The sequence below is a fragment of the Pleurodeles waltl genome, chromosome 4_2 (genome assembly GCF_031143425.1).
Source record: "Pleurodeles waltl isolate 20211129_DDA chromosome 4_2, aPleWal1.hap1.20221129, whole genome shotgun sequence".
In the NCBI taxonomy this organism is placed as follows: Eukaryota; Metazoa; Chordata; class Amphibia; order Caudata; family Salamandridae; genus Pleurodeles; species Pleurodeles waltl.
Genome location: NC_090443.1, coordinates 405,017,210 through 405,031,440, shown reverse-complemented (window position 1 = coordinate 405,031,440; position 14,231 = coordinate 405,017,210). Strand labels below are relative to the sequence as shown.

Sequence of the window (14,231 nt, the reverse complement as noted above, 5' to 3'; positions counted from 1 at the left end):
ATAACTAATACGATATGTAAATCATTTACTTTTGGGCGTAAATCACATTTGGAAATATCACTAGCAGTACCAGGTCCAACCATGTTAAAACAATATCAGCAGTGTGTACAATTGGGAAAAATCCTACTTTCCCTCCTAACACCCTCATGCAGTGCAAAACATTGTCAGCACGAGACTCACCCTAGCAATTATTCCAATTCAATACCACACAGCTATAAAGTGAACCCAGGTTCAGAATGATAGCAGCAATGTGTACTCACTGATAATTACAGCACTTTTAAATAGCCTCTTGGGCTTAGGCCACACGGGTAAAAAACAATGACAACCGTGATAAACTTTTGCCACGGAAGCAACGTGTATGGCAACACCGCCGTGTGGTGCAGTTGATCACAGTCAGTCACTTCCACACACTCATTCCACACTGCTATGTGGTGCCATGGATATCAGGCAGGCTTGTATAGTACACACTGACACACACTCACCCCAAACACCCTACTGTGGTGCACTGATATCCAGCAGGTACATTTTTACTGTACTCACAGACAATCCAGGTCACACACAAAGAGTTATCAATTCCGTACCTCCCTGAAATGAGGAACAACTTCTGGTGTGCAATGGGATTGTCTAGTATGCCATGAGTCATACTAGACAATCCCAATCACATATGAAGAGTTACCAACTCCATACCTCGAGGCACAGAATCTGGTGCGCAATGGCTTGATTCGCACCAGAAAATTCCAGTCACACGCGAAGAGTTACCAATTCCATACCTCCCTGGAATGAGACACAACGTCTCCAGACAATTCCGGTCATCACACAGTAACTAACTGTGTACCACAATATCACAGGCAAATGTATTGTTTCCTAAGATGTCCCCAGAAAGAGACAGTGATAGATCTCTATTTCTCTTTCTACTAGTTCACTAACATGTCTGAGGGCCTACCAGAGGTAGAGTTTGAGCTGGCTGATCTGGACACCTACACGATTGCACAGCTTAAGGAGGTCTGCCAGGCAAAGGGGTTGGCTTGCAAGGGAAGAGCGAAGAAGGAGAAATTGCAGGAAGCCTTGAGGGCCTGGGCAGAGAACCACGCCGAGGGGAAAGTGGATAATGGAAGAGAGCATGGGGAACAGTCAGAACAGGGCCATGTAAGCACTGATGGACAAACTATAAAGGGGGAGGACCCTCTTTTCTCAGACCTATGGGCCCTTCTAGAACCCACAGCAGTGTATCCTGAAGGAGCCTGTCCCCAGAAGAACTGGAGGACAGGAGGGAAGAAAGGAAGTTAAAGTTAGATCTTGCCAGGACTGCCAAGGATCAGGCCCTGGCCAAATTAGAAAAAGTACAAGTCCTGGCCAGAATGGACAAAGAGCAAGCTCTAGCTGAGAAGAGTCTAGCCATGGAAGAAACAAAAGGACCCATGAGCTTAGCCTGAGAGAATTGGACAGTAGAGCCCTGCAAATAGGGTCCAACAACAGTAATAGTGGCAGTACACCTGCAGTGTCTAACAGCAAGAGTAAAGGTTGAACTCCAAAGTATATGGTATGGAACACCAGGTGGGGGATAACATCGACAAATTGTTGGCAGCTTATGAGGTGGTCTTCAAGAACACCGGGTCATTGAAGAGTGCTGGGGAGGTAGTTTATGACAGTACATTCCCCCTATGGGGAGGGTCACCCTCCTTACCATAGATGTGGGGAACCAGGCTAATTACGCTGCCATGAAGACTGTGTTGGCCAATACATTTGGACTGACCCTAGAAAAATGCAACCAGAGGTTTAGGGTTACCCACAAACTGACCACACAAAATTGGGTTGACTACTTAGAGTTCGCAAGTAAGGCACTGAAGGGATGGGTGATGGGCAGCAAGGTAAATGGTTATGAGTAATTATACAACGTAATCTGTAGGGAGCACCTACTTGAGACTTGCTTTACCGACCTTCACCAACACCTGGTAGACAGCAAGCTGGTGGATTGCTAGAAGCTTGCTGATGAAGCAGGCCACACGGAGTCCCACAACCTGTGAATCTGCTCACCATCAACAAGACTCTTATTTGTGTCGAGGCCCCACGATAAAGATCCACACTCCTTGAATGTGGACAGTACTTTGAGGGCTCTCCACCAGGCAATCCGGTCTCCAGTCACAATACTTAGTTCCACGCTGACACTGGTGCTACCAGATGGAATCCAGTAGATTATGTCGACATTTAGGATGAGACTGCTCTCCAGATGTCACAGTTAGAAGGTGCAGGTCCCTCACAGGAGGTCTTTGATGTCCCTGAGACCTCCGCCACAGAACAGGTGGCAAGACAACAAGCCCTTGGAGAGCACACTTCGGGGTGACACACATTAGCAGGCAATTAGCCCAGGCCAACCACGATTCAGGAAAGGTGCGCAGTCCCTTCCAAGGGCAGTAATTAGTCCTTGTGCACAGCAGATTCTTCTGGCAGTGTGACCATGCAGTCCAGTATCGCTGATCCTTCATCCCCACAAGCGTATCTCGAATTTTCAGCAGTGTGATACCAGTAGTTATACTGTAGTGTGCCTTTTGAAGTTGGGGGAAGTTCAGAGGATGCCCTTTGAACCACAGATATATCCCCTAAATTTCAGTCATGTCTGCCATGATGCTGTGGAATTCAGATTTTAATCTTTAGTAGGGCCATGATCTGGCCCGAGAGGCCAAGTATCAAAATCTCTCACTCCAGTCTATCCAGCCAGGCCCTCAAATGGCAGAGGTCTATCATTCCAGTTGCGTGCCCAGGGTTTATAGCTGTCACTGGGGAATGCACAGATGTGCTCCCACAGCCTCCAGTGTGGACTACAGTTGAACTTAGAGAGGCACACAAAAGCGTTTTAGAGCATATAAATGCCTACTTTCTAGAACTGGCATTTCTAGGTTTTCTGGACAAATACAATGATAGGAAACATAATGAGGCTGCTCCACTGCAATCCACTATTACAGCTAGGAATAATTGTAAACTTCCCCTATGTTTACCTAAGGGCAGAGCAGCTCTCATAGGTAATGAAAACACACATGGGTATTCTTCACTTCCTGGGCATACGTGCGTTTGTGCACATACAAGCCTGCATTGGCAGGCTGGACACATGTTTAAGAACACCATAGGTGCACATACACGCACACAGGCCCGCAATGTCAGGCTCAACACATGCTTGAGAACACCATAGGTGCAAGTATGCACACACAGGCCTGCTATGACTGGCTGGACACATGTTTAAGAGCACCATAGGTGCAAGTGTGCACACACAGGTAAGCACCACTTTCCAGCATATGTAGGAAAGGCGTTCACTCTTTCCCACTGTACTTACAGTGGGAAAGTGCCAAAAGCCCTAGGGTCACTAAGAGAGAATCAGCAAGACCTACGAGAAAAACAAAAAAAGTTTTGGGAAAAACTACCTCAGCTTGTCCGGTCTAACAGGAAGTATGTGCATAGATGAGTGTTAGACCTGGCAGCTGTAGAGAGGTCTTCCCCCAACTTTATGCCTGCCTCCCTCCATTTTTCTTATCTCATTTTTGTTGGTTTTAGGACTCTGTGCACTTTACCACTGCTGACCAGTGCTAAAGTGCTTGTGCTCTCAACCCCAAAACATGGTAGCATTGGCTCATATCCAATTGGCATATTTAATTTACCTATAAGTCCCTAGTAAAGTGCACTAGATGTGCCCAGGGCCTGTAAATTAAATGCTACTAGTGGGCCTACAGCACTGATTGTACCACCCTGCAAAAGTGGCCTCTTAGCCATGTCTCAGGTGTGACATTGCATTGCATTGCAGTCTGACTGCCACATCAACTTGGCATTTAAAACTACTTGCCAAGCCTTAAATTCCCCTTTTCCTACATACAAGTCACCCTAAGGTAGGCCCTAGGTAACCCATAGGACAGGGTGCTACGTACGTAAAAGGAAGGACATGTACTTATAAGTTTTACATGTCCTGGTAGTGAAAAACTCCCAAAGTCATTTTCCACTAGTGATAAGCCAGGTCCTCTCATAGACCAGCATTAGAAATTTCCTTAAATGCTTTTGAATAGTCATTTGTGATCTGAGAGGAATAGCCTTGTCATGTTTAGTATGGCTGGAATGGTAGTGAGAAATCCTACTTAGTGGTGACGTTTTATTCTACATTACTATTTTAGAAATGCCACATTTAAAAAGTAGGCATTTCTCTGCACTCATTGCTCTCTGTGCCTTACAGCCTGTCTCCAATCCACATCTGGTCTGTATTGGCTGACAGCTCCCCTTATGCATGCCACCCTGATAGCCACAAACACAGGACACAGCTATTTCTGAATTAACCTGCATACTGATGGGCAGGAAGGGTGAATGGGCTCTCACACTTCAAAGGTCAGTGGCCTGCCCTCACACAAAGGACTGATAACCTCCCACAGAGTTTCTGGCAGACAGGGCTGGGTTGAAAGGGGAATCTGTGTACTTCAAAACCACTCTTTGAAGTTTCCCCCACTTCAAAGGCACTTTTGGGTATATATATTGGTTCTGTGGCCCCACCAAATCAGACACTTCTAGTCCTATGCAGTCCCTCTGTCAGAGGGACTGCCTGGCTGCCCAAAGGACTCATCTGCTGCCCTGCTTGTTGCCCTGCTACCTGCTGGCCCCTGATTCTACTGGAAGGACTCTGCCTTCCACCACAAGTGCTCTTCAAGGGTTTGGTTGAACTTGCCTCCTGTTCTGAAGTCACAGGGCTATCAAAGACTTCACAAAACAGAAGAAAATCAAGCTCATAGGAAAATCAACGCAATGCCTGCAAAATTTGATGCAATGCCTGCCTGATCAAGGCAGTGCCTGTCTCGTGCCTTTTTCCTCTTCACAACGCATTCTGGATTTTCCCAAAATAATCCCTGGGCGTCAAAATATCCCCGCATTGCAGTGAGGAACCAAGGTTCCGCTCCTGGAAACCAATGCATCACATTGCAGCGTGGAAACAAACAATGCATTGCCTTTGCTGGGCTGGAAAAACCTACGCATTACTTTTCTTTCCAACAAATTGCCTCCTCTGTGGCACTCTGCGTCGTTATTTTTTACGCATCTCAGGCACTGTGTGTTAAAAGGATAAAACCACTGATTCTTAACGATTGAGACTCATCTAAACCTTTAAAAAGTAATATCTTGACTTGTACATATTCGATTTTTGTCCTTTTGGTCTTATTTTATTCAGATAAATACTACCTATTTCTTAACCTGGTGTGGAGTACATTTTGTGGTGTTTTCCCTGTGTTACTGTATGAGTTATTGCCCAAATACTTTACACATTGCCTTCTAAATTAAGGATGCCTGCTCTGTGCCAAGGTACTGGAAGGTGAGCACAGGATAATTTAGTTTGTGTTGTGACTTACCCTAATTAGGATTGTGGTCCCTGCTTGGACAGGGTGCATAACTCTGCCAACTAGAGACCCAAGTTCTGACAGTGAGTACATGCTACAGCACTTACATCCTGATTCAGAACCCAAACATGTTTTTTTCAGCCTGCCTGGTCTCCAGATGCCTGGCTTTACTCTCCCTGGAGGAGGTTGACAGGTCCTCTGGCTTATTTTGAGATCCCTGCATGCCAAGTGTAGATCTTGATGCCTACATTGGAAACACTGGTACCAGGATGAATTGCAGGCAGAATAACTGGATAGGCACCATGTTTTCTGGCCTCTCTTGGGATAATATTTTGTTTTACAGAAACTAACTCCTAAGTTAGGAGTCTGTTTGAGTGAAATAAAAAGAACTATGGCCCTGATGTGTAGGGAGATTGTCCCAGCATTTCAGTGTGATTGTTTGTTTTCTCTGACCTATCAAGGACCTTAACAGTGAAAATCATTGCTGGCTACACAACCCTAGATAGGTCCAGGTGATCATCACTGCACTGTGATCTCATGGCCCAATGATGGACAAGCTGTTAGTTCAAGGAGTTCAAAAAATGAGCCAGCTGAAGCTCCACCATGAGAAACCCTGTTGTCTCCTCACCCATATATATGGCAGGAGAACTGTGAAGTTGGCAGGTCAGACAGCCTAATTTTGGCCAGATAGCCCAATCCACCAACAGTCTAAATAAAGTCTTAAATCTGTTTTGTTTACAAGACCTTTTGTGAAGATTTAAAAAAAAAAAACTCTGCATCAGTTAGCAAATGCTTGAATTAATATCAACCACTGGTGATCATTTCATCTGCATTGCAGTCCATAGTTTTTGGCCACTGTGCCACTCTAGGCAGACACCAGTCATTTGTAAATCAGTCTTGGGCTTGTTCCAGTAGGAACATTTCAACATTACCTCCCAAAATAAATCCTCTACAAGTGGACACACAAACTATCCAAGACCTCAGTTTCACTTTGTGGTAGGTCTTCTGCCTTGTAAAGACATGCATTCTGCCACAGTCAAGGCCAAAGCAGCTACTGCGGCTTTTCAGTGGCAGGTTTAGTTTGTTCAGTAAAGGCCCATAATGTGGCTGAGCAGTAGGACTGGCCACACACATATACTCACACTCACCCATACATATGCAAACTCATTTACACCCATCCATTCACAAGCGCATGCACATGCAACCATTGTAGGAAGCTGGATCTCTATGGTGCACTAAAATGAACTACGCTGTACAGAGAGTCCAGTGGATACCCAATTGGTTTGGGGAGGCAAAAGTAGAGTGGACTAATGCTCTATTTTGTGGGAGGGTGGGCGAGCAGTTAAGTTTATCAGAGGGTAGTGCTAAGCATTTTTTGCACTCACACAGGCAATAAATGAGACACACACTTAAATAATAAATCCAAAACCAATTTAGAAAAATAACACTTCCTTTTATATATGTTTCAAACCGAAGAACTTCATAATCAGGTAAGTAGACTTTTTAAGCATAAATACTTTGCAGGTTCAGTAATTAACACTGTGCGATTTTCAGAGTTCTCTCAATGTTAACCTGTGGAGGAAAACAATGTTCAGCAAACACAGGGCTAGCAATGAAGCAATGACTTACAAAGACAATCTGAGGGAGTTACAGTAAGTACTGGGCACTCATCAGAACCACGCCAGCAGGTCACTCCAGGCAGCGCTGGGGCAACTAGGTGCAGAGGTGCAGTAAGGCGTTGGGTGCCAAATGGTTCCCTATGGGAGTTTGGTCATCATAAAGACAGGCTGCAGGCTCTGGCTAGGAAGCCAGTCAGGGAAAACAAACAGGTAGGTTGAAGATTTGGGGTGATGGGAGACGTAGGTGCACCTTTGGTCCTTTTCTCCAGGGCCCAGGAGCGACTGATGGAGGGGTGTCCTTAGGCGTCGGGTTTCTCCATCCAGGAGCACTCACAGACAGTGGGTCCTGCGTGTTGAGGCTGCAGGCATCACTGGGGAGTCTAGTATAGGACGGCCCATGGTGGGCTCGGGCTCAGGGGAGCCGGGGGATGTCATTGGCACCAGTGACCCACCTCAGATGGGGTCAGGAGCAGCGGGTGCAGTGGTTGCTGAAGTTGTCAGATTCTCTATCACCACAAGGCTTCAGGAGAGGGGGCCTGTGGGCCAAGGCTGCAGGCAACTTTGGCAAGTCCAAGAGGGGTGAAACCTGAGTGGACTTTGACTCAAGACAGCTAGTGAACTGGGCTGGCACCGTTGATTGACTTCACCTCGGGTCGTGGTCACTGGGTGCATAGGTCACTTTGGGTTTCGGGTCTTTGTTGTTCCAGGGGCTGCAGAGTACTTTCTTGAAACTTTATTGCAGAGCAGTTCTGTTGCTCTTGAGAGTTTGAATCTTTGTAGAAGGCAGGCAGTCCTCTTTGGTTTCTTGGAAGCTCAGCTGTAGGACAAGTCATCTTTTGGGCAGAGTCCGTCGAGGTCAGCAGGCAGGCCAGATCAGCTGGTTCCAAGTCAGCTGCTTCTTCTTTTCCTTTTCTGCAGGTGCCACTCTTCTATGTCCTTTGCTTCGTAGGTAGTCAGGTTCTGTGTTCTAAGGTTCAGGGGACCACCTAAATACTCAATTTAGGGACATTACAGGAGGTACTGTGTGGTAGCCAATGGGCAGTCCATCTTCAGGGTGACTACACCCTTCCTATGACGCTTTAAAGGTGGCCTAATTCCTTCCACACAAGCTGGAGGAATTTAAAATGTAGTGTCCACTTCAGCTTGTCCGCCTTAGAGGTGGGACTGGCATGAAGTGGGCACACTTCCTAATGTGACTAATTTTCCCACCTCTGCTGTGGCCAAAAGTGGGCTCAGGGCAGGGGGGGTTGGTCATCTCTGCCATTTGAAGAGACCTTGGTTGCATTACAAAGGGAGCCCTTACTAGACATAGCAGTGGCATATCTGCTGATGCATATTTTCCCTCACATGTGCCTTGATGCACCATGCCTTAGGGGTGACAACACCTGGCACATACAGTGATAGGGGGTCTGGCACACAAGGATGTGTGATAGATTGTGTTTTCAATTTAGCCTGCACCAACACACACAGTGTGCAATGCTAGCACTTTGTGGGTTTGGGTGGAGGTTCCTGGGGGTGCACAATTAGTGCTGCAGCCCTCAGAGACCTTCCTTAGTACCTCAGGCTCAGGTACCAGGGGTGCCATTTACTTGTTTACATTTGCACAATTGGCTAAAGAGTTTGCCAATTGTGCAAAACAACTGTGCAGTTTTGGGGGAAGTGATCTGGCCCTGGGGACCTGGTTACCCAGGGACCCAATAAACTAACAGCCAAAGCCACATCAGAAACCTGCCAAAAAGTGGGGGCTAACCATGTCAAAAAAGTGCTTTCCTACACTCATCATTCACAAGAACATACACATGCACACACCCACTCACAGCACACATTTGCAAATACACAGAACATGATGAGGGTCTATCAGGCTGACCTTTGCTCAGCCTGACATACACTCTTCATGCTTTGTACATGGTTGGAGGTTCGGGGGGCCGGGCCCCTCTGCCTTTTAAGAAGCGCCATGCCTAAGTTTTTTGTAATCTGTAATTAAACCTGAGGGATACTCTGCACACATCCATAAACTCTTTGTAATATAAGCAGTCTCCAGAACATGTCAACCTTTATTAGGTTAAGAGCCAGATATTTGGCGGAGCATACAATATATCTTTAATTACGAGTATGTTCTATGCTTTGAAACCTTCCCATGCTGAAAGTGGAAAAGTAGCTGTAGAAGTGGGATTATGTATGCAACTCGGACTAGTGATCTAACTTCTATTCACCCTCATCCTCTAGACAACCCACCTACAGCTCCACCCTTCATTCTCATGGTTGTTTCTGTCTAATACAGGACAAAGGTACAGAGAAACAGAAGCCGTTAAAAGGGATTCCAAGTGGGCCGTGGAATGGGGTGACTGGCAAGATTGTTCTTGCATGTTTTAAGAAGAGTCTGTCCTTTCCTATTCTGGGGATGGTATTCAGTGTGTGCCGGGGAAGAGGATGCCTGAGTAGCCCGAAGAGCCGACAATTGTGTGTAATTAGTCCTGATTTTCCTCTTCTTGGTTTTTCTGACTCTACATTCTTATACAGATGTGAAAAGTAACAATAGAAGCAATATAACGCTTCTTGTTGGTAGAGGGACAGGGGAGGATGGTGGGAGAAGAGGAGTTTGGTGGAAACAGTAGCACAATGCAAAAAATAGGCTGAAAGAGTGTTAGTGGTAATTATAAGAGAAAATTAAATGCGCTGATATTGTGAAAATGGTTGCATATGACAGCGAAACTATATAACGATAAACATAGAAAAGCTAAGTTCCCCTTAATTCCTACTCACTTCGGCATCCAGTCAAATTCACCTGCTTCCATCTCACAAGATCATCATTACCTGCTCTCAATCTGTCCCTTCTACCTGCTGTCTAACACTCTGCTCTCATCCTAGGGAGTGAACTGGGAGCCATGGAAGGGGCATGAGTTCTCAATACCATTTATCGAGATGAAGATCCGGCCACACGCATCCACCACAAAGCCCACCCTGATGAGAAAGAAGCGATCCATGGCTGGGAAGAGGCAGCATGGCATGTGACTTCAAGAGTCTCGGCAAGAGCGAGAATGAGTGTGAGGGAGTGAACTGTAGGGGGAAGGGGTTAAACAAGACTGACGGCTGGCTGCAAAAGGACCTTCCTTGTCGGATTGGACTTGGACTGGATAAGGCCATTTTATTATGGCCAGGAAATTGTATAGAGATCACCAGTTGGTCAATATGGTTATACTTCACTACAACATTGATGGCCAATAGTACTGCATTGCTAATGAGGTCGTGCAGTGTGGCAATGTTCCTACTATGCATGAGGGGGTCAGGGAACATACCACCTTGAGTTACAAGCTTTGACAAAGCCAGTATTGTTGACATTGTCTTGATATTGTTTCAAAGGAGGGTGAAATGTCTCATGTGCATATTGTAAGGAAACACAGCCCATAACCTCTGTACTTTTTTAACTTGTATTTAGTGTGGTTGGAAATACACATAGACTGTAAATAATGCACTATTTGTATCACTAGGTAGACAGACAGTCAACATTGCAATGTATGGATCATCTGCTTATTCTTGCATTACACTATTTGTTCCATAGTTTTAGTGTAGGTGGATACAAAGAAGAACTATAAGTACTGCATTGTGTATATCATGGTGTTGGTGGGAATATACATACAGACAGCTTATTAGTGCTGCCCTATTTGTACCAAGTACTCAGCGTTGGATGACAAAGACAGACTGTAGGCACTGCATGGTTTCCATTGTGCTTATCTGGGGCATACATAAACAATGACAATGAGAACTGCTTTATTTGCATCATGCACAGTGCAGGTAGACAGACAGACTGCAAAAACTGCACTATTTCGATAATACACTAAGGCTCAGACTTACTAAGCCTTTGCGTGGTTTAGTAAAATTTACAAAGCAACGAAAGGGGTGATTTGTACAGCCTTGCATGACTTTGTAAAGAAATGTTGCGCTTATGCTGCGTTACTTCACATTTGGAGCTGGTAGGCATTCTATGGGTGGAGAATGGCTGATCCTGTGCATCCACCTATGCGATTTCAGATTTGCAAAGGTTTGTAAACCTAGGATTGTGTCAAAGCAATACACCTGACAGAGGAAGGCGTAGCGAGGAGAAAACATCTTTTCCACTTTCTATGTGTGATCCATTCTGAATCACACATAGAAAAGTCTTTAAAGGCAAAATGATCCTTTCCATAAAGACAGCACTCTTGTAGCATGGCCAAAGGTGCCTGCTTTGGCACTAGATAGCACACAGTGCACTAGCATTAGGAGGGAGCAGAAGTGCGCCATATCTGCACCGGAGAGGCGCAAATGGATTTTCTTGCTGTGCCTGTCCGGTTCTGTAAGGGGATGATAGTACAACATTTTTATTTTTTGCTTTTTGTCTGGCCATGGTAGGATGGGACCTGTAAAGAGTTTACATTGGTCTTGATTTGCAGTTGGGTGGTAAAGGAAAAACATGTGAGTTCAGTAAAAAATGCTACATTGGAAGGAGAATTTACTTGTGGAATTTTCAAGACTATGTTATCCCACTGCGGAGTAAATCCCGTTCATGTGTTCTCCTCTGGATTAAGCATTTACACTGAAATCTGGGACTCTTAGACTCTGTCTCTCACTTTGCAGGTCAGTGTCTTCTACCTGCCCCCTCTGGACTCTGATCAGAGCAGCAGGTATGGTGTTCTCTCAGGATTGGGGATGAGAAGAACAGCAAACAGTGCTTCTGACCTCTTTCGTAGAATGGGGACTGAGGTATGGGCTGTGCAGCCAAAGCTAATCTAGGAGGGTAGATGTTAGGTCACACTTGAACAGCAGCTACAACAACTAGCAGTGGTGCAGTAACTTTTTCTTATGTTGTATATGTCTATCAATCCCTGCCGATCTACCACATCAAGCTGAGTGTTTGACCTGTCTCATCGCCACAGAGCAGACACACATATACAGAACCAGATAATCCTATTCTCACAGATATGCAGAGCAACCAGAACTATACACCTTATTTATGAGCTGCTGGTCTGTAGTCACTCCACATTTATCCACTTGGACAGGATTTCTTTCATTCATGGTCTGCTGCTTTACCCACCATGACTGCACACCTCTCTTTCGTGGATTGACTCGGGTGTCTATTCACCTTTGCGACACAGTAGTTGACACTCTCCTTCACGACCTGCAGTTTCAGGGTCATTTCACCTGCACACAATGGAATTGGACACCTTTTCCTTCATGGCATCCAGCGGTGTTGTCACTTCACCTTCTTCACAATCACACACCAGGAATGGACCTTCTTCTTTGTGAACTGCAGCTCTCAATAGATCTTGTCCTTCCGACACATTCCAAGTGAGTCACATGGGATGTTGAATTAGGGAAAGGACATCAATTGTACATGAGTTATGTAGATATACTTGCCCTCAAGATAACAGTTGGATATGTGTTCCACAAATTTTCAAACTATACAGTGTCAGGTTTTCAGGCAAATTGACCGATTGAGCTTGGAAACGTCTCCATATCATGAAAGGTCTGTGCTAACACCCTCCTGTAATGTATCAGAACAACTGTATTTAATCAATGATAAACAGCGATCAAATACAGATTATTTGTTTCAATTAATCTCAATATTGTACATTGTTATTTTACTTTTGGCTCTTTGACTGCCTGGTTCTCATGGTAACTTGCTGCACGTGGCCTGATGGTGCCTGTTTTTTGTTTTTATTTATATTGTCTTTTGTGCCGTGCATTCTAGATCTCAGTCAGGTTGACAGTGCACTCTATTTTCAGATACTAACAAGGCTCAACAGGACATGGTAAATCAAACAGCAAACATAGGAGAGATAAAAGGCATACCACTAGCAGACAATGCTAATATTATTAAGGTCAGAAAGCACATAGTGTAGTTAGAGTCTAGTGTACTTGAAGACCTATCTATGGACCTAGGGCAATTATATCCAAATGCACTTATGAAAAGGCAGATGGGATAGCTGTCAGATTTGTGACATAGGGGGTCATTCTGACCCTGGCGGTCATGGACCGCCAGGGCCAACGACCGCGGAAGCACCGCCAACAGGCTGGCGGTGCTTCCATGGGCATTCTGACTGCGGCGGTACAGCCGCGGTCAGAAACGGGAAACCGGCGGTGTCCCGCTGGTTTCCCGCTGCCCCAGGGAATCCTCCACGGCGGCGCTGCAAGCAGCGCCGCCATGGGGATTCCGACCCCCTTCCCGCCAGCCTGGTTCTGGCAGTTTTCACCGCCAGAACCTGGCTGGCGGGAACGGGTGTCGTGGGGCCCCTGGGGGCCCCTGCAGTGCCCATGCCATTGGCATGGGCACTGCAGGGGCCCCCTAACAGGGCCCCACATAGATTTTCAGTGTCTGCATGGCAGACACTGAAAATCGCGACGGGTGCAACTGCACCCGTTGCACCCCTTCCACTCCGCCGGCTCCATTCGGAGCCGGCATCCTTGTGGAAGGGGGTTTCCCGCTGGGCGGGCGGGCGGCCTTCTGGCAGTCGCCCACCAGCCCAGCGGGAAACTCAGAATGACCGCCGCAGTCATTTGACCGCGGTGCAGTCATTCGGCGGCTCCCGCCGGGCGTGCGGTTCCCGCCGCCGGCGGGAGTCAGAATGACCCCCATAGTACCTATTCTCCAAACTCTAAATCAAGCCCTTAGTTGGGCCCGAGAAAGCAATTAATTTCAAGTTAATTTATGGAGATTTATATAATTAATTTGCAACCTTCGTTAAAATGAAAGCTGTTTATGATCAATGAAAATCACCTAAGTTATTCTACTGACACATATTATCAGTGTTAAAATAGTGGCTAAGTCAGATATGATTAAGTTAATGACCATCATGCTAGATTTGGAGCAGTGACTACGTCAGCGAAAGAGACTATTACCAACAGCAAGTTGGTAACTGCATTATCAATATAGAATGCTTTTACATGAGTAATGAAATAGTAGCAAGCTCCTTCTGTCACCAAGGAGATAACATCAGCAATAAGTCCCTCTAATTCACTGTTAATTACTGTCCGAATATTAGATTTATATATTTTTGGGATATGTAATTCTTTTCTCTTCAAAATCAAGTTATTAGTTTATAAAACACACAGGTTTTATATTGAGTACATACTTACACATACTTACACAATGTGCACAATTAGCCCAAGCAAATGTGCATAATTTTCCTTTTCACTTTTGCCTCTATATATACCAGACACACGCTAGAATAGACCTTATGTTCATGCCAGCGTTGGACGTAACCTGGGTCACCGGGGCCGAAAT

At 45.7% G+C, this 14,231-nt stretch overlaps 1 protein-coding gene across 2 annotated transcripts in view; it reads left to right on the top strand.

Moving 5' to 3' along the window:
- Positions 1–12,565, top strand: part of TNN (tenascin N) — a 164,973-nt gene extending 152,408 nt beyond the window's left edge. For both annotated transcript variants that reach the window (XM_069231574.1, XM_069231575.1), the window contains one exon: positions 9,842–12,565. In XM_069231574.1, coding sequence (XP_069087675.1) covers positions 9,842–9,985 — 144 coding nt within the window. In that variant the 3' untranslated portion in view covers positions 9,986–12,565. The remainder of the gene's footprint in view (positions 1–9,841) is intronic.
- Positions 12,566–14,231: the final 1,666 nt, after the last annotated feature.